At 45.3% G+C, this 21,486-nt stretch overlaps 1 protein-coding gene across 1 annotated transcript; it reads left to right on the forward strand.

The window, feature by feature from the left end:
* Positions 1-1,152: 1,152 nt before the first annotated feature.
* On the forward strand, positions 1,153-20,231 carry TRMO (tRNA methyltransferase O). The gene is given in 11 exon segments (XM_049765275.1): positions 1,153-1,231; positions 4,117-4,291; positions 6,627-6,784; positions 11,056-11,156; positions 11,159-11,274; positions 11,394-11,659; positions 15,607-15,626; positions 15,629-15,721; positions 15,724-15,891; positions 19,068-19,149; positions 20,182-20,231. Coding segments are annotated over 11 exon segments (1,308 nt in total).
* The last annotated feature ends 1,255 nt before the right edge of the window (positions 20,232-21,486 follow it).

Raw genomic sequence — 21,486 nt, forward strand, 5'->3', positions numbered from 1 at the left:
ATTTGTGGGACGTTTATAGTCCTGAATAATTCATGGTTCTAGGCATTTGTGTCTCTCCCCGCATCCCCCTTGTGGCAGGATAAATGTCGCAGCGCTTGCTTTGCAACGCTGGGGTCACAGGCTGACGACCGGGCACTGCAGGGATTCCTCTGAGCGCCACCAAAAAAAACAAAACAAAACAAAAAAACAAAACCCTGAACACGGAGCCAGATAGAGCCAAGCCAAAACCAAAATGCCCAGAAACACAATCATGTCTGCGGAGAAACTTGACATTTGGGTCGGTGTATGTGTGCAAATGGGAATGGGGACTGGAAGATCCGAGGCAAGAAGGCTTTGACCATGCAGGGCTCTTCGGCCATTGCAGTGGAATCAACGCTGTTTTTCCTGCCATACAGACGAGGTTCAGAGTTCACTCCTGATTCTGCCATTACTCCTGGAGTGCTCGTGGGACCTATGGGAGGAGGGAAATCAAATCCGGGCAAGGCAAGCGCCCTATCCGCTGGACAATCGGCTCCAAGCACATTTTTTTCTTTTTTTTATTGATTTTGGGTCACACCTGGTGATACTACTCCTGGCTCTACGCTCAGAAATCGCTCCTGGCAGTCTCAGGGGGCCATACAGGATGCCGGGATTCGAACCATCATCCTCTGCAAGCAAAGCAAACACCTGACCACTACTGTGCCATCTCTCCGGCCCCTCCCAACCCATTTTTTGATGGTTGGCTGCCACTTCCCAGAGACGCCTCAAAGCAAGTCTTCCTCCCCATTTCCCACTCCCTGGCGGGATTTTATTCCTTAGGTAATAAGAAAGTGGGTCTGCGACTCTGCTGGAGAACCCTGGACCAATATTGGCTGATCCCGAGGGCAGCACATTCTTTGTGAAGTCTCGCGGCTCGGGGGTAACTAGCAAGGGCTCAAATGCTCGGAGCCCCTTTCCATAGCATCCCGCAATAGATGGGACCCCAAGGCATGTCTGGTGCGCGCCCAGTCACAGACGTCTCCGAGAGGCCCACAAGGCCGCCAACCACATGGACATCCGTGCCCGTATCTTCCTTACGTCTCTTTGCGAGCGCAGCGTCTGCGCATGCGCCGGAGGCGGTGACCGGAAGCGGAAGGGGCGGTGACGAGGGCGGGCCCTTGGTGAGTCGCAGCCATGCGCGGTCGGGAGGAGGCGGGCGCTCCTCGGCCCACAGCGACCCCATGTGGGTGCGTGAAGCCGGCGCTAGAGACAGGTAACTTACCGTAGGCGCAGGTCGCTGGTCGGCACTGCTTGTAGGGAACGTGAGTGAGTGCGAGACCGTGAACCGAAGGGGGGCGAGGCTCCATCTCGGCGCAGTCCGCGGTCACGTGCGCCGCCCACCACGTGACGTAGTGACGGCGCCTCTTGATGACGTCACAGCGCGGTCCCCCTGGCTGGTGCCACGTGCGCTGACTGCAGTGGGGCCTTGAGCTGCTGCTCTTCGGCGCTTTGGGAATGGAATGGAAAATGAAAAGCCTCGAGAGGAGTGAAGTGTGGGAGAAGGAAGTGGGGAGATTTTGTTTTTAATTAAAGTAATGTTGAGTGATCTGATCATAGGTTTTAGGTGTGCATCATTCTCAGCCAACTCCTGCATGTACAACCACTGAACGTCACTTATTTCTTTTTACCCAAGGGTGAACCCTTTATCTTGTTTTCTAAAGTTTTGAGTCAACACCCTGTGTTTCACAGGGGCTATTCATGGTTCTGTGGTCAGTAGTAACCCATCTGACAGTGCTTGGTGTTTTATGTGCTGTTGGCCTCAGTCAAGGCAAGTGCCTTATCCTGCTGTAAGGATTTCTTTGTCCTGGAAAAGCAAACCCTTTAAACAGTAATTTCCTGAGACGTTTTATTAGTTTTAGAAGAAAAAGTGTTACCACCAGAGAAAACCACTAAAGACCTGCTGTCTACTTCTGTGGACAGTCTAACTTGAAATTGTTGGGACCTGAATTCTGAATAAGGAGGGACGCCATTTTGTAAAAGCCACATGGCAGGCTTCTTTAGGTTCTGAGCAGGGAGAAACCCCATTTTGTAAGGACCACATGGTGTGAGCCTATTTCCATAGAACCCATCTCAGTCTACCTGGCCATATAGATAGCCTACAAGGAAGGACAAGGGAACAATAGGAGGGTACCACTAGACAAGAGCCAATTGTTTTGTTTTGTTTTTTTGTTTTTTGTTTTTGGGCCACACCCGGCAGTGCTCAGGGGTTACTCCTGGCTGTCTGCTCAGAAATAGCTCCTGGCAGGCACGGGGGACCATATGGGACACCGGGATTCCAACCAACCACCTTTGGTCCTGGATCGGCTGCTTGCAAGGCAAACGCCGCTATCTCTCCAGCCCAAGAGCCAATTATTTTAAAGATCATCAGAAAACTAGAACCTCCCTATATCCCTATCCTATATAATCCCATTCACGACCTTGGGCTGAGTTCTTTCACCCCTCGTGGGAGAAAACCCTGACCAGTTGGTCAGTTAGGAGCAGTTAGGCGGAATAAAGAAACTTTACTCCAATTTGTGTGGTCTTGTCCTTCAATTTCTGGACCCTAACAAAATCTATTTGTCTTTATATTTAGTAAGCACCTCATGTAGTATCCTTTATTTCATTTTCTGTTGCTTTCAAAAAAAAGATCTGTAATTCCATGCAGTTATTTTCTCCATCCTTCATTTTCTGCCTTGAACACAATGAAACTGTCTATCAGGGGTCTCAAACTCGGTCCTCAGTACAACATTTTGTGGCCCTAGAGGAATCTTTTTTTTTTGTTTTGTTTTGTTTTAGTTGTTTAGGTTACACCCCCCCCCCCAATGTTCAAGGCTTACTACTGACTTTACACTCATGGATCACCCCGACTTTGCCTCATGTGGCCCCCAGGTAAATTGAGTTTGTTTGTTCCTTCCTTACATGCTTCTCATTTAAATTGTCCACTTATTTAAATTTTTTCTTTTTTTTTTTTTTTTGGTTTTTGGGCCATACCCGGTGTTGCTCAGGGGTTACTCCTGGCTGTCTGCTCAGAAATAGCTCCTGGCAGGCACGGCTGGATCAGCTGCTTGCAAGGCAAACACCGCTGTGCTATTTTTCTGGGCCCTAAATTTTTTTCTTAACCCCGATTGAAGTCCCAGAATAGTCATGGTAGCATGGAATTTGAATTATAGGCATAGTAGGGCTACTAAAAATGACACTGTCATACACGGCTGTGTATATAAATGCTCTGACTCTGACTGCAGGTACCCAAAATTTCCTCCCACTCCAACTCCTCTGCCCTGCTCTCACATTTCTTTTTTATTTTTAAAGGCTTTTTGTGTTTTTGTTTTTGTGCCATACCCGGCAGCACTCGGGTTACTCCTGGCTCTGCGCTCAAAAATCACTCCTGGCAGACTCAGGGGACCATATGGGATGCCGGAAATCGAACCCAGGTCCATCTTGGGTCAACCGCATGCAAGGCAAATGCCCTACCACTGTGCTGTGTCTCTGGCCCACACTCATATTTCACATCTAGTCCCCTACTCTTTCCAGTATATCATTTAAAGGGTTATAACAGTGTTTGTAGTGGACAAGTATATTCATGCCTGTTGTGAAGATTTACTTTAAAATTGCACTGTAGCGGGCCTGGAGAGATAGCACAGCGGCGTTTGCCTTGCAAGCAGCCAATCCAGCACCAAAGGTGGTTGGTTCGAATCCCGGTGTCCCATATGGTCCCCCGTGCCTGCCAGGAGCTATTTCTGAGCAGATAGCCAGGAGTAACCCCTGAGCACACCGGGTGTGACCCAAAAACCAAAAAAAAAAAAAATTGCACTGTAGCTAGGAGATTTAAAAGCTAAAAGCAATACTTTAAAAGAAGATATGCTTTTCTATATCTTTGGCTGTTGAATAATGATTTCTTTTGTTAGTTTTATTTTTGTTTTTGTCTTGTGGGGGCACACCCTGCGACGCTCAGGGGTTACTCCTGGCTATGCGCTCAGAAATCCCTCCTGGCTCGGGGGACCATATGGGATGCCGATTGAACCCAGGTCTATCCTGGGCAGCCGTGTGCAAGGCAGATGCCCTACCGCTGTGCTATCGCTTTGGCTGAGTAATGATTTCTTATCTACTTTTCTTTTGTAGGGAATATATTAACTGAGCCAATTGGCTACTTGGAATCTTGTTTCTCAGCCAAGAATGGTACTCCAAGGCAGCCATCCATTTGCAGCTACTCAAGGGCTTGCTTGAGAATTAGAAAGAGCGTCTTTAATAATCCTGAACATTCCTTGATGGGCTTAGAACAGTTTTCTCATGTTTGGTAAGTTGTTTTATTGTTGGAAAGGGTGCTTTGGGCATAACTTTCCCTTGTTAGTACCTGTGAGATTGTATACTGGGTAGGGTGTTTGCCTTGCATGCAGTCAACTGTTTCACCTCCAGCACCATATATGGTCCCCTGAACCCATCAGGAGTGACTCTTGAGTGCAGTCAGGAGTAAACTTGAGCACCACTGGGTGTGGCTCCAAAACAAAAACACAACAAAAACAGAACTTTTTCTTGTAAAGTAGTCCAATTAAAAGTGGTCTTGGAGCTTGCCATGCAGACCACCATGCAGTTGCTGGGAAATTCTTCTATTGCCTTCCTACAGGGGATCATTTACATGACACAAAAACCTTCAGGGATGTTCAAGAGCTGAGGAACCACTGGTGGGCCATTTGCTATCATTCTAATGGTGATGAAAGTTTTCTGATCTGTGATCATAGATAGTGTTCATTCTGCTGATGAGTCATTAGTCCTTTCTGTAGAGTCATGGGAGAGCAATCAACTGCTGGTACACAAATTACTTACTGCCAAAAAAAAATTACTGCCTGTTTTTATAAATAAGTTTGTGGGAAGACAGCCACAGATCATTAAAAAAAAAATCCCTGCCTTAGAAAATGGCCTACTTTCTCTAACAAGCTCCAAACAAGCTACCTGTTCACAGGTAGTCTGGTTTGGGTATTTTCAGAATAGATGGGGACAGTGATTCGGGGTTACTTCTGGCTCTATGCTCAGGAATTACTTCCTGGTGGTCTAGTGGGATCATATGGGATGTTGAGGATAGAACCAGGGTTGACCATGTATAAGGCAAGTACTCTACTCACTTTGCTATTGTTCTGGCCCCTATTTAACCTTTTATTTTTGGTTTTTGGATCACACCCGGCAGTGCTCAGGGGTTACTCCTGGCTCTATGCTCAGAAATCGCCCCTGGCAGGCACAGGGGACCATATGGGATGCCGGGATTCGAACCACTGTCCTTCTTCAAGAAAGGCAAACGCCTTACCTCCATGCTACCTCTCCGGCCCCTTTATTTAACATTTTTGAGGCTTAATTTCCATCTTTAAAAAGGAGTACATCCTTGTGACACCTGAGGGGAAACCCTCCTACCCCTACAAAGGGACAAATTCTGCTTTGCAAAGTTGTGATGCAAATGAAATGCAGCAAATCTATGTGAGTCGGTGATAGAACATGGACCTGCCTTAAATGTCCAGCATGCTCACTGGCAGAGAGAAGGTCTTTATTCAGGTCACAATTGCCTGTTAATTTTCTATTTCTTACTGCCTGTCTTCTTTAAAAAATTGCAATGGGGGGAATCAGCAATAGCACAGCAGGTACATGTGACCAACCCAGATTTGATCCCTGGTATTCCATATAGTCCCTCAAGCACTACCAGGAATAACTGCTGAGTACAGAGCCACCTGAGCACCCCTGAGCACCACAAGGTGTGGTCCAAAAAACAAACAAAAAAATTGGAAAGGGGCCTGGAGAGATAGTATTGGTGTAAGATGGTTACCCTACATGCAGCTAAGCTAGGTTCAATACCTGGCATCTTTTTGATAAAAGGAGTGATCCCTTAGCAAAGCCAGGAGTGACCCCGAAGCAAGACATTGTAATGTTTTACTTTTTTCTTTTCTTTTTTTTCTTTTTTTTTTTGGTTTTTGGGTCACACCTGGCAGTGCTCAGGGGTTACTTCTGGCTCTGTGCTCAGAAATTGCTCCTGGCAGGCTCAGGGGACCATATGGGATGCTGGGATTCAAACCAATGACCTTCTGCATGAATGGCAAATTCCTTACCTCCATGCTATCTCTCTGGCCCCAGTTTTACTTTTTTCTTACATATCACTTTGTTTTGGGGCCATACCGAGTAGCACTCAGGGGTTACTTCTGGTTCTACACTCAAGAATCACTCTTGGCAGACATGGGACCATATGGGATACTGGAGATCAAACTTAGCTCTACCATGTACAAGGCAAATGCCCTTCCTGCTATGCTATCACTTCAACTACTCAGATCACATTTTAATACCATAAGGTTTTTTTATTTCCTATTTAATATTTTAATTCTTATTTTTTTTTAATATCTAAAGAATTAAAATGGGGGCTGGAGTGATAGTGCAAGGGTTAAGGCGTCTGCCTTGCCTGTGCTAGCCTAGGACAGACCATGATTTGATCCCCTGCATTCTATATAGTCCCCTAAGCCAGGATTGATTTCTGAGTGCATAGCCAGGAGTATAAACCAAATAAACAAACAAATAAAGAATTAAAAATGCCCTCACTCAAATCATTCTGATAATCTGATATCTTTATTCATTCATTTTGTTGTTATTTTTTTAAATAGGATTTTGTTTGTTTTTCACAAGAATGGTCATCTGAGTTGCAAGGCCAAAGTGCAGCCTCCTCGACTAAATGGTGCAAAGACTGGAGTTTTTTCCACAAGGAGCCCTCATCGTCCCAATGCAATTGGACTGACCTTGGCAAGGCTGGAAAGGGTAGAAGGTAACACATTATGTTTTTACTCAAAAGTAGCCTTATAAAATCAATGTAATATTTACCACTGGTTCTTATTCAGATAAGTACCAGTGCTATAACTCATTTATAGAAAAAAATGAAGTAAACAAATGAATTTTATAAGGATATTTGCATTCAAGCACATTGAAATAAGCTTTCTTGGGTACATAGTTAATATCATTGCATGCATCCAAAGTTATAAATTCCTGGGCCAGAGCCGTAGTGCAAGTGGTAAGGCATTTGCCTTGTACTCACTAACCTAGGACGGACTGCAGTTCAATACCCAGCATCCCATATGGTCCCCAAGCCAGGTGCAATTTCTGAGCGCATAGCCAGGAGAAACCCCTGAGTGTCACCGGGTGTGGCCCAAAAACAAAACAAACAAACAAACAAAATATATATATATATAAATTCCTTTAAAAAAGGAGGCTGTAGGATGTGGCTATAGACTGCTGTAGCTTCAGGCAGAAAGGAATCTTAAAAAAAACGAGGAATCTGCTCCCATTCATTCTGAGAATACCCAAACCAGATTACCTGGGAACAGTCTGCAGCCATTATTTTCTTTAGGAGCTTGATAGAAGAGCTAAGACATTTTCTAAGGGAAATTTTTTTTTTTTTTTGGTTTTGGGGCCACATCTTGTGGCCTTCAGGGGTTACTCCTGGCTCTGTGCTCAGAAATCGCTCCTGGCAGGCATGAGGGCCATATGGGATGCTAGGATTCGAACCACCATTGGTCCTAGGTCCGTTGTTTGCTATTGCTCTGGCCTCAGGGATATTTTTTTTTTTTTTTTTTTTTTTTTGGTTTTTGGGCTACACCCGTTTGACACTCAGGGGTTACTCCTGGCTATGTGCTCAGAAATCGCCCCTGGCTTGGGGGTACCATATGGGACGCCGGGGGATTGAACCGCGGTCCTTCCTTGGCTAGCGCTTGCAAGGCAGACACCTTACCTCCAGTGCCACCTACCCGGCCCAGGGATATTTTTTTAATGTTAAATTATTTTTGATTTTTTTATTTAAAGCATTGTATTTATATATATTATATATCATTTATAAATCATATGTATATATATATCATATGTATTATACACACCAAATCTTTATGATCTGCTCATCTGTTGTTGCACATCTAGGTTGATTCCAACTCTTAGGTATAGTGTACTGAGTGTTGTGAAGAATAATGGTGTGCACATATCTTTTGGGATAGAAGTTTTAGTGTCCTGGGGATAGATATCCAAAAATGGGACTGCTAGGTCAAAAGGTAGCTTGATTCTAAGTTTACTGAGAACCCTTCAAAATTTTTGCATAGGGTTTGGACCAGACAACATTCCCACCAGCAGTGGATGAGCGTTCCTTTCTCATCATATCCCACCAACACAAAACATTCCTAATATTTTTTGTTTGTTTTGGGGAAAAACCTGGTGACGCTTAGGGGTTACACCTGGCTATCTACTAAGGAATCACTCCAGGCTCCAGGGACCATATGGGACGCCAGAGATTGAACCCATTTTTGTCCTGGGCAGTCATGTGCAAGGCAAACACTCTACTGCTGTGCTATCGCTCCGGCTCACTGGAGCTATTCTCACTGGTGTAGGGTGATATCTCATTGTTGTCTTGATTTGAATTTTCCTAATGATCAGAGGTGACAATAAGCAATGCTTCATGTTGGCTATCCGTTGTTCTTTCTCAGAGAAGTGTCTGTTCATTTCCTCTCCCATTTTTTAGATTTTAGAATTAGGTTTTTAGATTTTTTCGGGTTAATCTTTTTGAATACTTTGTATACCTTAGGTATCAACTCTTTATCTGATGTGTTGATAAAGTGAAACATGAAAATATTTTCTTCCACTCTATTGGATATCTTTTAGTTTTAGCCCATGTTTCTTTTGTAAGGCAGGGATTTTTTTAATGGTTTTATTTTTTTTAAATGGTTTATTTACTGTATAGCCCGACACATAGTCAGTGATTTGCAAGTATGTGCAGGTGACACAAATGAGTGTAAAATATTCCAGAGCTGTTGATTAGCCATCACAAATGGATGAAACTCAAATTGGATCAGTTACAGGTATTTTTCTGGAAAACTCAGTTGATTATAATGCAGTTGAGTTTAAACTCAGTTTAAAACTTAGTTGATTATAAAAGAGTTCAAGGAAAGAACAAGTGAAATAACTACTCAAAGCTATTTATCACCCAATAGATCCCAAAAAGAGTGTTTCTTTTATAAGACCCTCAAAAGGAAGGAAGGAAGGAAGGAAGGAAGGAAGGAAGGAAGGAAGGAAGGAAGGAAGGAAGGAAGGAAGGAAGGAAGGAGGAGGAGAGAGGAAGGAAGGAAGGAAGGAAGGAAGGAAGGGAGGGAGGAAGAAAGGAAGGAAGAAAGGAAGGGGGAGGGAGGAAGGAAGGAAGGAAGGGAGGAAGGAAGGAAAGAAGGAAGGAAGGAAGGAAGCAAGGAAGCTCCTGTAGTTTTTAAGATAGGATAGGCCCTTCTCCTCCACACACTCTGCCAAAAGTAGGCCTGACCCTAGAATGAGCCCCTGACTCTGGTCTACCTGATATTTCACTTTCTGCTGCTCTAAAACATGCTAATCTAGTTCAGATGGATTCAAGCATGAGATTCTTCCAAAGCTGTAAGGTTCAGGAGCCAGCTCAAACATGAGCCTACGGTTAAAGCCTCCATGGGTCTTACACAGGGACTTTCACTGTCTGATTTATGTTTGGCCCTTATTGGGACTTCAACCCTTGACCACTGGTCATAGCTGACAGTGACACATGCTCAAAGTTTCTGGGGAAATGCCATAGAACATCCATGCTTCATGTTCCACATGTGAAATAAAGCCAGAAAATAGGAAGTGGAGCTTATCAAGGAGTCACATTTCTGGCATTGCTACTGCTTGCTCCCTCGAAACCACACGGGCAGAAGGGAGTGCCCAGATGCCAACAGAGTGCTGTCAGTTTAAAGGATGGCTTCTACCACCTCAGGTGGAGGGCTTCATGGGCTCTTCCTGCACCTACTAGTCGACGTGGACATCCTCAGTGGTGCCACAGAGATCAGCCTAGAACTTGGGTGTTTCTGGAACAGAGTTGGAAGGATTTGGCTGCTCTACCAAATGCTCACACACCATCTATGGAGAGACCAGGCAGGGCTGGCTCTGGGAGAGTTTTATTCTTTGTCGAAGAGCAAGTTGGGCAAGGATGGAAGGTTCAGCAAGTAATTAGGCAAACAGGTAAGGAATAGGAGGATTTTTGAATGTCAACACTTGTGGAGAAGCCCTGTGTGTATGTGTGTGTGTGTGTGGGGGGGGGGTAGTCAGTAAGCCAGGGAGGCAACAAGAACAAAATTTTTTGTTTGTCCTTTTTTTTTTTGGTTTTTGGGCCACACCTGTTTGATGCTCAGGGGTTACTCCTGACTAAGCGCTCAGAAATTGCCCCTGGCTTGGGGGGACCATATGGGACGCCAGGGGATAGAACCATGGTCCTTCCTTGGCTAGCGCTTGCAAGGCAGGCACTTTGCCTCTAGCGCCACCTCGCTGGCCCCTTGTTTGTCTTTTGGGCCATACCTGGTGATGCTCAGGGGTTACTACAAACTCAGTACTCAGGAATCACTCCTGGCAATGCACAGGGGACCATATGGGGTACCAGTGTGAACCCAAGTTGGCACTGTGCAAGACAAACACCATATCTGCTTCAGCACCAACAAACTGAATAATTGTTGTTCATTTTTCCTTTTATTTATTTATTTATTTTTGTTTTGGGGCCACACCCAGCAACCCTCAGGGGTTACTTCTGGCTCTGCACTCAGAACCCCTGGTGGGCTCAGGGGACCATATGGAATGCCAGGGATTGAACCCTGGTCAGCTACATTCAAGGCAACATCCTATATGCTGTGCTATCACTCTGGCTCCTGTCTTTTTGTTTTTGGATGAGTGGGGGGCTTTGGGTCACACCTGGTGATGCTCAGAGGTTATTCCTGGCATGCGCTCAGAAATCACTCCTGGCTTGGGAGACCATATGGGACACCAGGGGATTGAACCAGGTCCATCCTGTATCAGCTGTGTGCCAGGCAAATGCCCTACTGCTATGCTTTCCTTCGCCTCATGGTTCCTGTTCTTTTATTTGGGTAGGTTGGGTTGGGGTGGGGATGTTTGGCCACACATAGTGGTGCTTTGGGGTCTATGTGTCATTGGAGGATGAACCTGGGCATCCGCCCCTACAGCCTTCTCCTGGGCCTCCTTGGACACATTTCCGAAAGGCTGTTTTTCCCATTGCAGGTGGAACTGTGTACCTGTCTGGAATTGACATGATTCATGGCACACCGGTCCTAGACATAAAGCCCTACATAGCAGATTATGACTCACCCCCAAAACTGCTGGACGGCAACCTCTCCAGAACTTGTGCCCACCTCAACTGGAAGCTGTACCCCACTCTGAGGGCAGCCTCTCAGTGCCGGCTGGAACATGGTCCCATGGTGACCCTGAGGAGAGTCCACAGTGCCCAGAGGACAGGGTTTCTGGAGAGACCTTGCAGGAAGTGGGATGAGACTGTCCTGTACCCCACAAGGACTCACCTCCGACTGAGGAGTTGGCTGCAGGTTGGGGTTCTGAATCAGGATGCAATGGGAGTCCAGAGCTGCAGAGCCAGCTGTGGAGCAGAGTGTACTACAGGAAGGCACCAAGGGCGGGGGGAGAGATCCCACAGCACCACTGAGAAGCAACACAGAGATGGACCCTGGACCTCCTCCCTGCTCTTCTCACCCAGCCAAGGCAGCCCTGCACAGTGCCGTGCCCGCCTGGGTGAGGGACGCCCCCATAATTACCTTGCAAGTCCGTTTCACGCCACATGCAGAGGCGCAGCTCAGGGACCTTGGCTCCAAAGGTGAGTGGACAGGGTGGTGGCCACAGTCCCTGAAGGTGGGGTGGACTCTTACCATCTTGGTCTTTCATGAATAGTCAGCAACACATCTGGCTGGAAAGGATGGAATACGAATGATTTTGGGGCCCAGCCATCAGCTGGCAACATTCTCTTGGGAACCTGATGACACTGCAATAGGTGCTCTGGAGAGTGTTTTCTGATGCTGCTACAGAGGTTTGATTTTGTTTCTGCCTGTCACATGGTTCCAGGAGTTTTTTGATCACTTCCAGATGCTATAGGGCACTTGCTCTATGCATCAATAGATATGTTTTTTTCTATTGGTTTTATTAATTTTTTTTTTTTTTTGATATTTGGGTTATACCTGGTGGTACTCAGGGGTTACTCCTGGCAGGCTCGGGGGATCATATGGGATGCCGGAATTTGAACCATCATTGCTCCTGGATCAGCTGCGTGGAAGGCAAACGCCCTACCACTGTGCTATCTCTCCAACTCCATCCATTGGTTTTGTTCTTGGGTAGAGAGAGAAGGCTCATTTGGGGTAGGAGTGGGTTGGGGTCATGCCTGTTGGTCCTCAGGAGTCACTCTTGGAAAGACATTTGAGGGGACTAAATAAGGCCAGGGATCATACCAGGATAGGCTGCATGCAAGACCAGTTCTTTAATCCATGTCTATCTCCAGCCCCTAAGGCCCATTGTAGTCTATGTATCAGGAAGCTCATAGCACAAGAGTGGCTACAGAGAGCTCCAAGAGCCTATGTGTAAGAGGGAAAAGGAATAATTGTTCCCAGGATGCTAGGTTGGTAGAACAGTGGGTAAGGCACTTTCCTTGCATATAGTCAATGTGGGTTTAGTCCCATCACCACATAGGATTACCAGAACAACAGGGGTGATTCCTGAGCACTGCAGTATCTGGTCTAAAAGAAATACACATGTTGTTCCCAGAAATTCCAGCACTAGAGACATGTATTTCTCTGTAGATGTCAGGCCATCCCAGGGCTTATTCTTACTCAGCTTTTTGGCTGCATGGCTCTCAGCACAGGAGAAGAGTCCAACTGTTGCTGGTTTCTTTGACTCCCAGCTGACTCAATGCAACATTCCAGAATGGAGGAAGGAAAGATTGTACTTAAGTGGCAATCAAGTTGTTTTGGAGGGGTGGGTATTTCTAAGCCATATACATGAACTCAGGGTTCTGAACTCAGGCATAACTCACTCCCCCTGCCTTATCCCCTGCTGGCCTCTCTGCAAACATTTTTTTCTTCCCTCTCTTGCCCTGTCATTCTCCCTCCCTCTATCTCTTCACTCCCTATCTTTTCCTCTCCTCTCTGCCTCTCTCCCTCTCTTCCTCCTCTTGTTCCCTCTCTCTCTCCCTTCCTTCCCCCCACCTCTCTTCTCTGTCTCCCTCTTTCTTCCCTCACTTGTTCCCTCCCCAGAAAAATTTGGAAACTTCTCCCAGACATGCTGTTGTGAACAGGGATGGTTATGGAGCAACTTTCATTCTTTTTTTTTGGTTTTTAGGCCACACCCGGCATTGCTCAGGGGTTACTCCTGGCTGTTTGCTCAGAAATAGTTCATGGCAGGCACGAGGGACCATATGGGACACCGGGATTCGAACCAACCACCTTTGGTCCTGGATCGGCTGCTTGCAAGACAAACGCTACTGTGCTATCTCTCCGGGCCCCGCAACTTTCATTCTTTGAGTCATAAAGTAATGCCTCAGAATCATGATAACTATGTAGAAAAGGCATTTTATTATATTGCCTGTTTTTGATGGGTAGTTGTAATTTATAGCTTTGTTTTTGTGATTTAGGGCTATTGTTTATTTATTTATTTATTTATTTTTGGTTTTTGGGTCACACCCGGCAGCACTCAGGGGCTACTCCTGGCTCTATGCTCAAAAAATCACCCCCAGCCCCGCAGACTTGGGGGACCATATGGGATGCCAGGATTCAAACCACCGTCTTTCTGCTTGCAAGGCAAACACCTTAACTCCATGCTATGTCTCTGGTCCCTATTTATTTATGTTTTATTTTATTTTATTATTTTGGTTTTTAAGTCACACCCAGCAGTGCTCAGGGGTTACTCCTGGCTCTGTGCTCAGAAATCGCACCTGCCAGGCTTGGGGGACCATATGGGATGCTGGGATTCGAACCACTGCCCTGCATGAAAGGCAAACGCCCTACCTCCATGCTTTCTCTCTGGCCCCTAGGGCTGTTTTTTAAATCTCTGTCCTCTCTTGGAAGGGGGCTAAAGTTCTGCTCCTTGGCTGCTGATGTGCTTTGAGCAGGGACAGTATTCAGTACTCACGGCTCCTGCCCTGGATAGGCCCTGGCTATCTCACCAGGATGTTTTAGGCTGTTACTGTTAAAAGCTAGCTATTCTGGGGCTGGAATGATAGCACAGCAGTAAGGCATTTGCCTTGCATGTGGCCAACTGAGATGGACCCAGGTTTGGTTCCTGGCATCCCATATGGTTCCCCAACCCTTACAGGAGCAATTTCTGAGCACAGAACCCCTGAACGCCACCAGGTGTGGCCCCAAAACAAACAAATAGCTAGCTATTCTGTGGGGGCCAAAGAGATAGTATAGTGGATTAAAAAGCACTTGCCTTGTACATGGCAAACCCAGATTTGATCCACGAAATCCCATATGATCTCCCAAATACCATCAGGAGTAATTCATTAGTGCAGAGCCATGAGTAACCCTTGAGCATTGCTAGGTATGGACCAAGACCTCTCCCTCTAAAAATCCAAATGAGTTACATTTAATTTTAATTTTTTTATTTTTTGGTTTTTGGGTCACATCCGGCAGTGCTCAGGGGTTACTCTTGGCTCTATGCTCAGAAATCATCCCTGGCAGGCACAGGGGACCATATCGAATGCCGGGATTCGAACCACCGTCCTGCATGAAAGGCAAACGCCTTACCTCCATGCTATCTCTCTGGCCCCACATTTAATTTTTTGTTTTTTAATTAATTAATTTTGGGGTCACTTCTTCCTGCTCAGGGTTTTCTCCTGGCTCTGTGCTAAGGGATCAGTCCTGGTAGTGTTTGGGGGGCCCTATGGGTTCAGGGGATCAAACTGGGGTCTGCCACATGCAAGGCAAGAATCTTAACCCCACTATTATACAGTTTTTAAGTACTCCATTTATTTATTTGTGTTTTTTTGGTTTGGGGGGCCATATCTAGCGATGCTCATGGCTTATTTCTGATTCTGTGCTCAGAGAACATTTCTAACTGGCTCAGGGGACCGTATGAGATTCCAATGTATTGAACTTGGTTGGCTGTGTGCAAGTGAAGCATTCTACACTGTACTAATCACTGCAGCCCCTAAATACTGCCTTTAAAAGTAGTATTTTTTTTAAGGTTAGAATATATATATGATGATATAAATACAGGATGTTTGCCAGTAAGGATGAGCCTCTGTTCATCCTGACCCCTGCACCTGTTCCATGGTGATTCGGATGCATTTTTCAGGTGTGTTTCCTGATTTTCCTGACTATATGAAATTGCCCCTGTTCCCAAGTGAGTGGTTCGCTGTTGCTCGGGAGTGGAAGCTTGGGTGGGTGTAGTAGGTTGGTACAATTCTCTCTGATGACTTACGGGGGGATGCTCTACTGCCACACATTTTCCAGATTAACTTCCACTCCCAGAAGGTGATAAGGAGGAAGCGACAGCCCCCCAGAGCATAGGAAAATGGCATTTATTTGATGAGGGAAGCAATGTCAGGAGACAGAGTAGACTAAAACAGACCATTCTGTAATCTTCAATTTAGCAAGTGACATTTCTGATAGGGCCCAGATTAGTCCTGGCAGCTGTCCATGCCACACGAGGGTGATGTTCTCTGAGAGGACTGAGTCGATTTCCTGGCCTGCTTATTTCAGGGAATTGGCCAGACCCCATCTCTGTCTCCCAGTGGCTGACACTTTAGGAGCTGTGTGTGCTTGTACATTGCAGATGGTGGGCTTGACTCCTTTCAAAATACCTCCAATCTGCAGAGGAGGCACAAATGGCCATCGAGGCTGTGCTGGCGGCCGACCCCAGGTCTGTTTATCGCAGGAAGTTCTGCCAGGGACCGCCTCTTACTACTTCACTGTTGACAACCGTGCACGTTGACCTGCTGGGTTTGGTGACGACTTTGCTGAGGTGCTCAGGGTCCAGCCCACTTCTGAGCCTCCTGGAGTGACTACTACTGGGGAGGGCCTTGGGGACCTTGGGGTCCTAAATTCTAAGGAGCTGTTGGCATGTCCAAAGAACTAGTTTTGCTTTGAAGGGCTGTTGGATCCTGTCCTCATGCATGAGTGCCTTCTTTGACGAAGAAAATAACACTTGTGATTTCATGACTTTGCTTGATTGGGATGGTTTCACACACTATATTTAAAAGACATGTATTTTAATATAAGCTTCTGAGCTCTTAAAAGCAAAGAAATCAATGTAGGGGCCAGAGAGATAGCACAGTGGTAAGGGTGTTTGCCTTAGACGGCAGAACAACGGTGGTTCAAATCCCAGCATTCCATATGGTCCCCCCCAAGCCTGCCCAGAGCAATTCTCTGAGCATAGAGAGCCAGGAGTAACCCCTGAGTGCTGCTGGGTATGACCCAAAAACAAAAACAAAAACAAAAAAAAGAAATCAATGTATGCCTTTGAACTAGTCATAGCGAAGGATTCAGAGGTGCTGCTATTTTAAAATTTTAAAAATATGTATTACAGGCCCCCCCAAAAACCCAAAATATGAATTACATCATGATGGGCTTTATTTAAATATCACAAATTATTTAATCTTAGTATTGCGTTTGAAATGAAAGTCTCATTTTTTTTCCTTTTGTTTCAGGGACACATTGACATGTTCAAATTTACCGTCCTTAGCATTAATTAAACTAGTCTTAATCAAGTGAGAGTGTAATAGGCACAAACTCTTGACTTTGAGGAATAACACTTAGATGTGGGTGAGGAGTGAATGCTTATATGGATGGACTCTGTTCTGATCCCTTATTAGGTAATTTTTTGTTTATTTACCTGTTTACCTGTTACCTTTATTGTATGTACTGATGTTCAAAAAGTAAGAATACGGGGCCGGAGAGATAGCATGAAGGTCAGACTTTGCCTTTCATGCAGGAGGTCATCGGTTTGAATCCCGGCGTCCTACATGGTCCCCCATGCCTACCAGGGAGCAATTTCTGAGCCTGGAGCCAGGAATAACCCCTGAGCTACTGCCGGGTGTGACCCAAAAACCACACACACACACACATCACACACACACACATGCACAACAAAAGAATTACAAATACATTTTATTAAAAAACATATAGATATTTCTAAAGTGGAAGGCTGGGGAGATATAAGGGTTTGTATAATGTGTGCATACATCCAATCCCAGTTTTGCTCCTTGGCAAACTCTGCTTCAGCATTGCTAGGTGTAGCCCTAGAGATTTCTGAACAGCACTGGGTATGTTCCTGGTGGTCCCCAGCCCCATGGGAAGTAAGCAGCACCACGACCTTGGGCCTTGACATTCAAAATTACAGCATGGTCTGAATCACTGGGAGGGACTCCCTGAGTATCCCTAGAGAGGTCCCCTTGAACCCCTAGTTTTTCCCTGTTAGAAGTCAGGGAAGAGCTTACAGATCTGGAGCACATATTCAGTAATCAGGAGACTCAAACTTCGATCCCTGTCTTTACATGGATCCCTGAGCACTGTCAGATAGAACATTGGATGGCCCTGGCAGTCCCCAGATCAGCTGAGCTGCACCATCATGGGACCAGGCATTGAACAGCTCTGCACAGCTGAACCAAGTATCTTCAGGGATGACTCCCAAGCCCTGGAACATTGTTTGGGGCCCCTCTGCATATCTCCTTGTTCCTTCAGAGTGTTGTCATGATAAAAGAGGACAATGTATGCCTGGTTGTATTTCTTGCTGGGGCTGTACCCCTCAGTTGTGTTCAAACACATGCTATCAGAGCTGCGTATCTTGTATTGTGCTCACATATACTGGTTGACAGCAAACCTGTTGGGGCCTCACTGAGTCCATGTGAGTAGCCCAGATTCCGAATGACCAGCCTCAGGCTGGCAAGCAAGTGTTTTCACATACCAAGCCACCCCTTGGGCTCCTGACTCTGATTTCAGAAAGAAATGTAAAGTTAGTAGACTGTTCTAGCAGATTTTTAAGCAAAGGCGATCTGTTGAATAATGCATTTGGCTTTCCTGTATAGAAAAGCCTGCCTCTTCACTTTTATCCTAAATCAAATGGAGCTGCAGTATCTTCAGAAAAATAAGTGGCTGTGAAGATTTCTAATTGATTCTGTTGTCTCAGACAACACAGCACATAAACATATGTATACACATATCAATCCTAATTCCAAAGTACCGTATTTTCCGGCATATAAGACTACTTTTTAACCCATGAAAAACTTCAAAGTTGGAGATGTCTATACAACTGTATATGGCATGCTGAAACTTACTCCATCTAACTTCAGGGACAAGTGATTCCACCCCCCTCTTCCCCTCCGCTTCCCCATCCAGCTAGCAGGCACCATTACTCAGTCCTCTGCTTGTCCTGATTAATCTTTAAGGGCACACAGAGGAGCTAACTTTCCAAGTGCCACATCTCATCCAGCCGCTGGGTATGCGGTTTTCCGGTGCTCAGTCCTCTGTTCAGCTTTTATAGGACACAGTGGAGGCACTCTTTCTCCCTCTAGCTGTCCTATTAATCACTGCACCCCAGCTGCTTTTGGAGGCGCCCCCTCTCCCTGCTCTCAATGTAGATCACAATTAAAAAATTACAGTCACTACAAATGACAAATGTAAAATGATTGTTGTCACTCCAAAGTCTAGCTTTATTAAACATATACTGTTAACCTTTGAGGGTTCTACTCTTTTTCTCTTACTTTAATTTCCATTTGGTGTGCATTAAAAGAGAGATAGTCTTATATGACAAATAGAGCTCAAATCCTATATTTTAACAGGAAAAGTAGTATAAAATGCCCAGTCATTTTATACACCGGAAAATACGGTAAAAGCTCTGAGATTTCTTTGGATATCTTTGTTTCAAAATAAAAAAATCGACCCCTAAGGTTGGAGCAATAGTACAGAGGATAGTGTGCTTGCCTTGCATGCAGCCAATCTGGGTTCAATTCCCAGCATCCCATATTGTTCCCTGAGAACTGTCAGGAATAATTATTGAGTGCAGAATCAGAAGTAGCCCCTAAGCACCTTGGGTATGGCCCAAACAAGAACAAAACAAAAAAAAATGAAGATTCAACCTCCAGGCCCAGATTAGTTACAATTGTTGCATTCCATACCTGCCCCCTATGGTCTCTTAACTGTTACTGACTTCCTGCTGTGGGCTGGGGTTTAATGATAAAAATGAATCGGCTGGAGGGAAAAATCTCAGTAGTAAGACAACATACTCTTTGAATGTAGGCAGCCCGCCTGGGTTCTGTAAGATTTGAGTTGACTACTGAATCGGCGCTGAGAGTTAAAGACCACTTCCGGGGCCGGAGAGGTGGCGCTAGAGATAAGGTGCCTGCCTTGCAAGCGCTAGCCAAGGAAGGACCTCGGTTCGATCCCCCGGCATCCCATATGGTTCCCCCAACCCAGGGGCAATTTCTGAGCACTTAGCCAGGAGTGACCCCTGAGCATCAAATGGGTGTGACCCTAAAAAAAAAAAAACCAAAACCAAAACAAAGACCACTTCCAATAATGCAAGGTACAAATGGGAGTTTATTCGGTAGCCAAGGTCCAAGTGTCATCCAACTTAGTGGAGTCTTGACAAGGACCCCAATTGAAACTTCCAAGCTGTTTATATAAGGCTTTACAAACTTCAACAATACAAGCATCTAATTGGTTAATCCAGTGCTTCTCAATTATTTTGTCATGCCCCCCCCAGGAAGAAGAAAACATTTTTCGTGCCCCCCTAGCGACTGTAAATGGTATCTTTATTAATAAAAAAACTTTAACCTGTAAAACAAAAATATATAAAATAATTTGAGCTGATTTTTTAATCAGGGGTGATGTCTCGATTAATGGCTACAATGAGCACGTTTTGCAATGCATAGCTTTTTGAAGCGGGGTTTGAACTCAGCTCCAGAGACATACAGAGACAAACACGGCGCTTAGCTTGTTATGACAGTGTGCTGAGGTCAAACATGCCCTCCTTTATGGAGCCGCGTGCTTGAGAAGCACTGGGTTAATACAAGCAGTTCATCCTTCACTACTTACATGACTGGCCCATTTTCATTTGCACACAAATAGCATCATGTCTTAGTATTAATGTCCCAACTCATTGCTGACTCAACTATGTGTCAAAGGGTCCTTATCTGGTGGAACATTCAGACCCACCTAATTCCTTTATTTCAGCAGAACAGGAGGGAGGGCCTTGCCTCTAGTCTAGAGGATGCATTTTGTGGTTTTATCTTTGGGCTAATATCCTCAGCCTATGGGAAAAGTACTTTATGGTAGCTTTACTGAGGGACATGGGACCACCTTGGCTCTAGGCCCAGGGGGCTTTGGTTCTTACATTTGCCCCTTGTCTTAGACTCACAGGAGGAATCATCCTCCTTCATTCAGGTTGTAGTTCAAGTGTAACATCAGTCAGCAGCAGTTGACTTAACTTCCTTAAGCAAGCAGAGTACAGAAGCCAAAGAACTGTTATTTCTAAGCAGAGACACAATTCACAAATCACGTAAATCAAAGGTTAGGGGTGGGATCTCCAAGGTGACAGTTTGACTCATAAATCTTCACACAGTCTGGGTAAGAGTCCAGGTACAGTCCACAGATAAATCAGGTTTTCATTTTTGCTGGCCATCCTGCAGCCACCTCTGTCGTCTGATACATCAGGATGATCTTCATTCTGCCCTAGTTCTGGAAGTTGCGTCAGTTGAATGTGCAGGGAGTCCTTATAATTCTGCACCTCATGGAGAGAGAAGGTTCCTTTGGAGAGGAGGTTCCTGTAACTTAAGAGTTGTTAGTCAGGGAACTTTCCTGTTCTGGATCCAAGAGAATTGCCTCCTACATCTGGTATTATTTTACCCTTAATATTTCTAGGAGAAGCTACAATCTTTGCTCCTTTCCTTACTTATATCACCCATCCTCTTTATATGTCAATGTCCAGTTAATTCTTCTACTTGCCCCAACCTCTGGGATAAATAGGCTAATATAATTTCCAATTGATGTCAATGGCCTTAGCTATTGAATTCCCATGACCCTTCTTTGCCCTTATTCCCCTGGAAACCTTCTTGATGACCTTCCTGTACCATATTTTCCCTAGAAATTTTACTAACTTAGGAGTCATTAGAAAGGAGAGTGGGTGATGATCCATCTTCTGTAACTTCTTCAAGCTGACAAGGAACTGTAGGCTCTACCTATAATTAGGAGGAGTGGAATCTCATGTAAGAGAGAATCTCATGGGGGCCGGAGAGATAGCATGGAGGTAAGGCATTTGCCTTTCATGCAGAAGGTCATCGGTTCGAATCCCGGCGTCCCATATGGTCCCCCGTGCCTGCCAGGAGCAATTTCTGAGCATGGAGCCAGGAGTAACCCCTGAGCACTGTCGGTGTGACCCAAAAACCACACACACACACACAAAAAAGAGAATCTCATGTCAGGGTTGGGTTCTGCAGTTTCAAAACTTGAAAAGCTTTTTTTCTTTCTGAAAAGAATCACTGACTGACTTCTCCTACTATTACTTCTTACCTCTCCTATTCAGGTATGTTTTCTCTGGTAAATACTAGTGGTTGCATTTGTTGCTTTCAGTTCCTTTTACATAGGTTACCCAAGAGGAGTGAGATATTTTCCTACTAGAATGCATTTTAATTCTGTCAGTTACAGGAAAAAAAAGTTT

The sequence above is a fragment of the Suncus etruscus genome, chromosome 1, assembly GCF_024139225.1.
Source record: "Suncus etruscus isolate mSunEtr1 chromosome 1, mSunEtr1.pri.cur, whole genome shotgun sequence".
Classification (NCBI taxonomy): Eukaryota; Metazoa; Chordata; class Mammalia; order Eulipotyphla; family Soricidae; genus Suncus; species Suncus etruscus.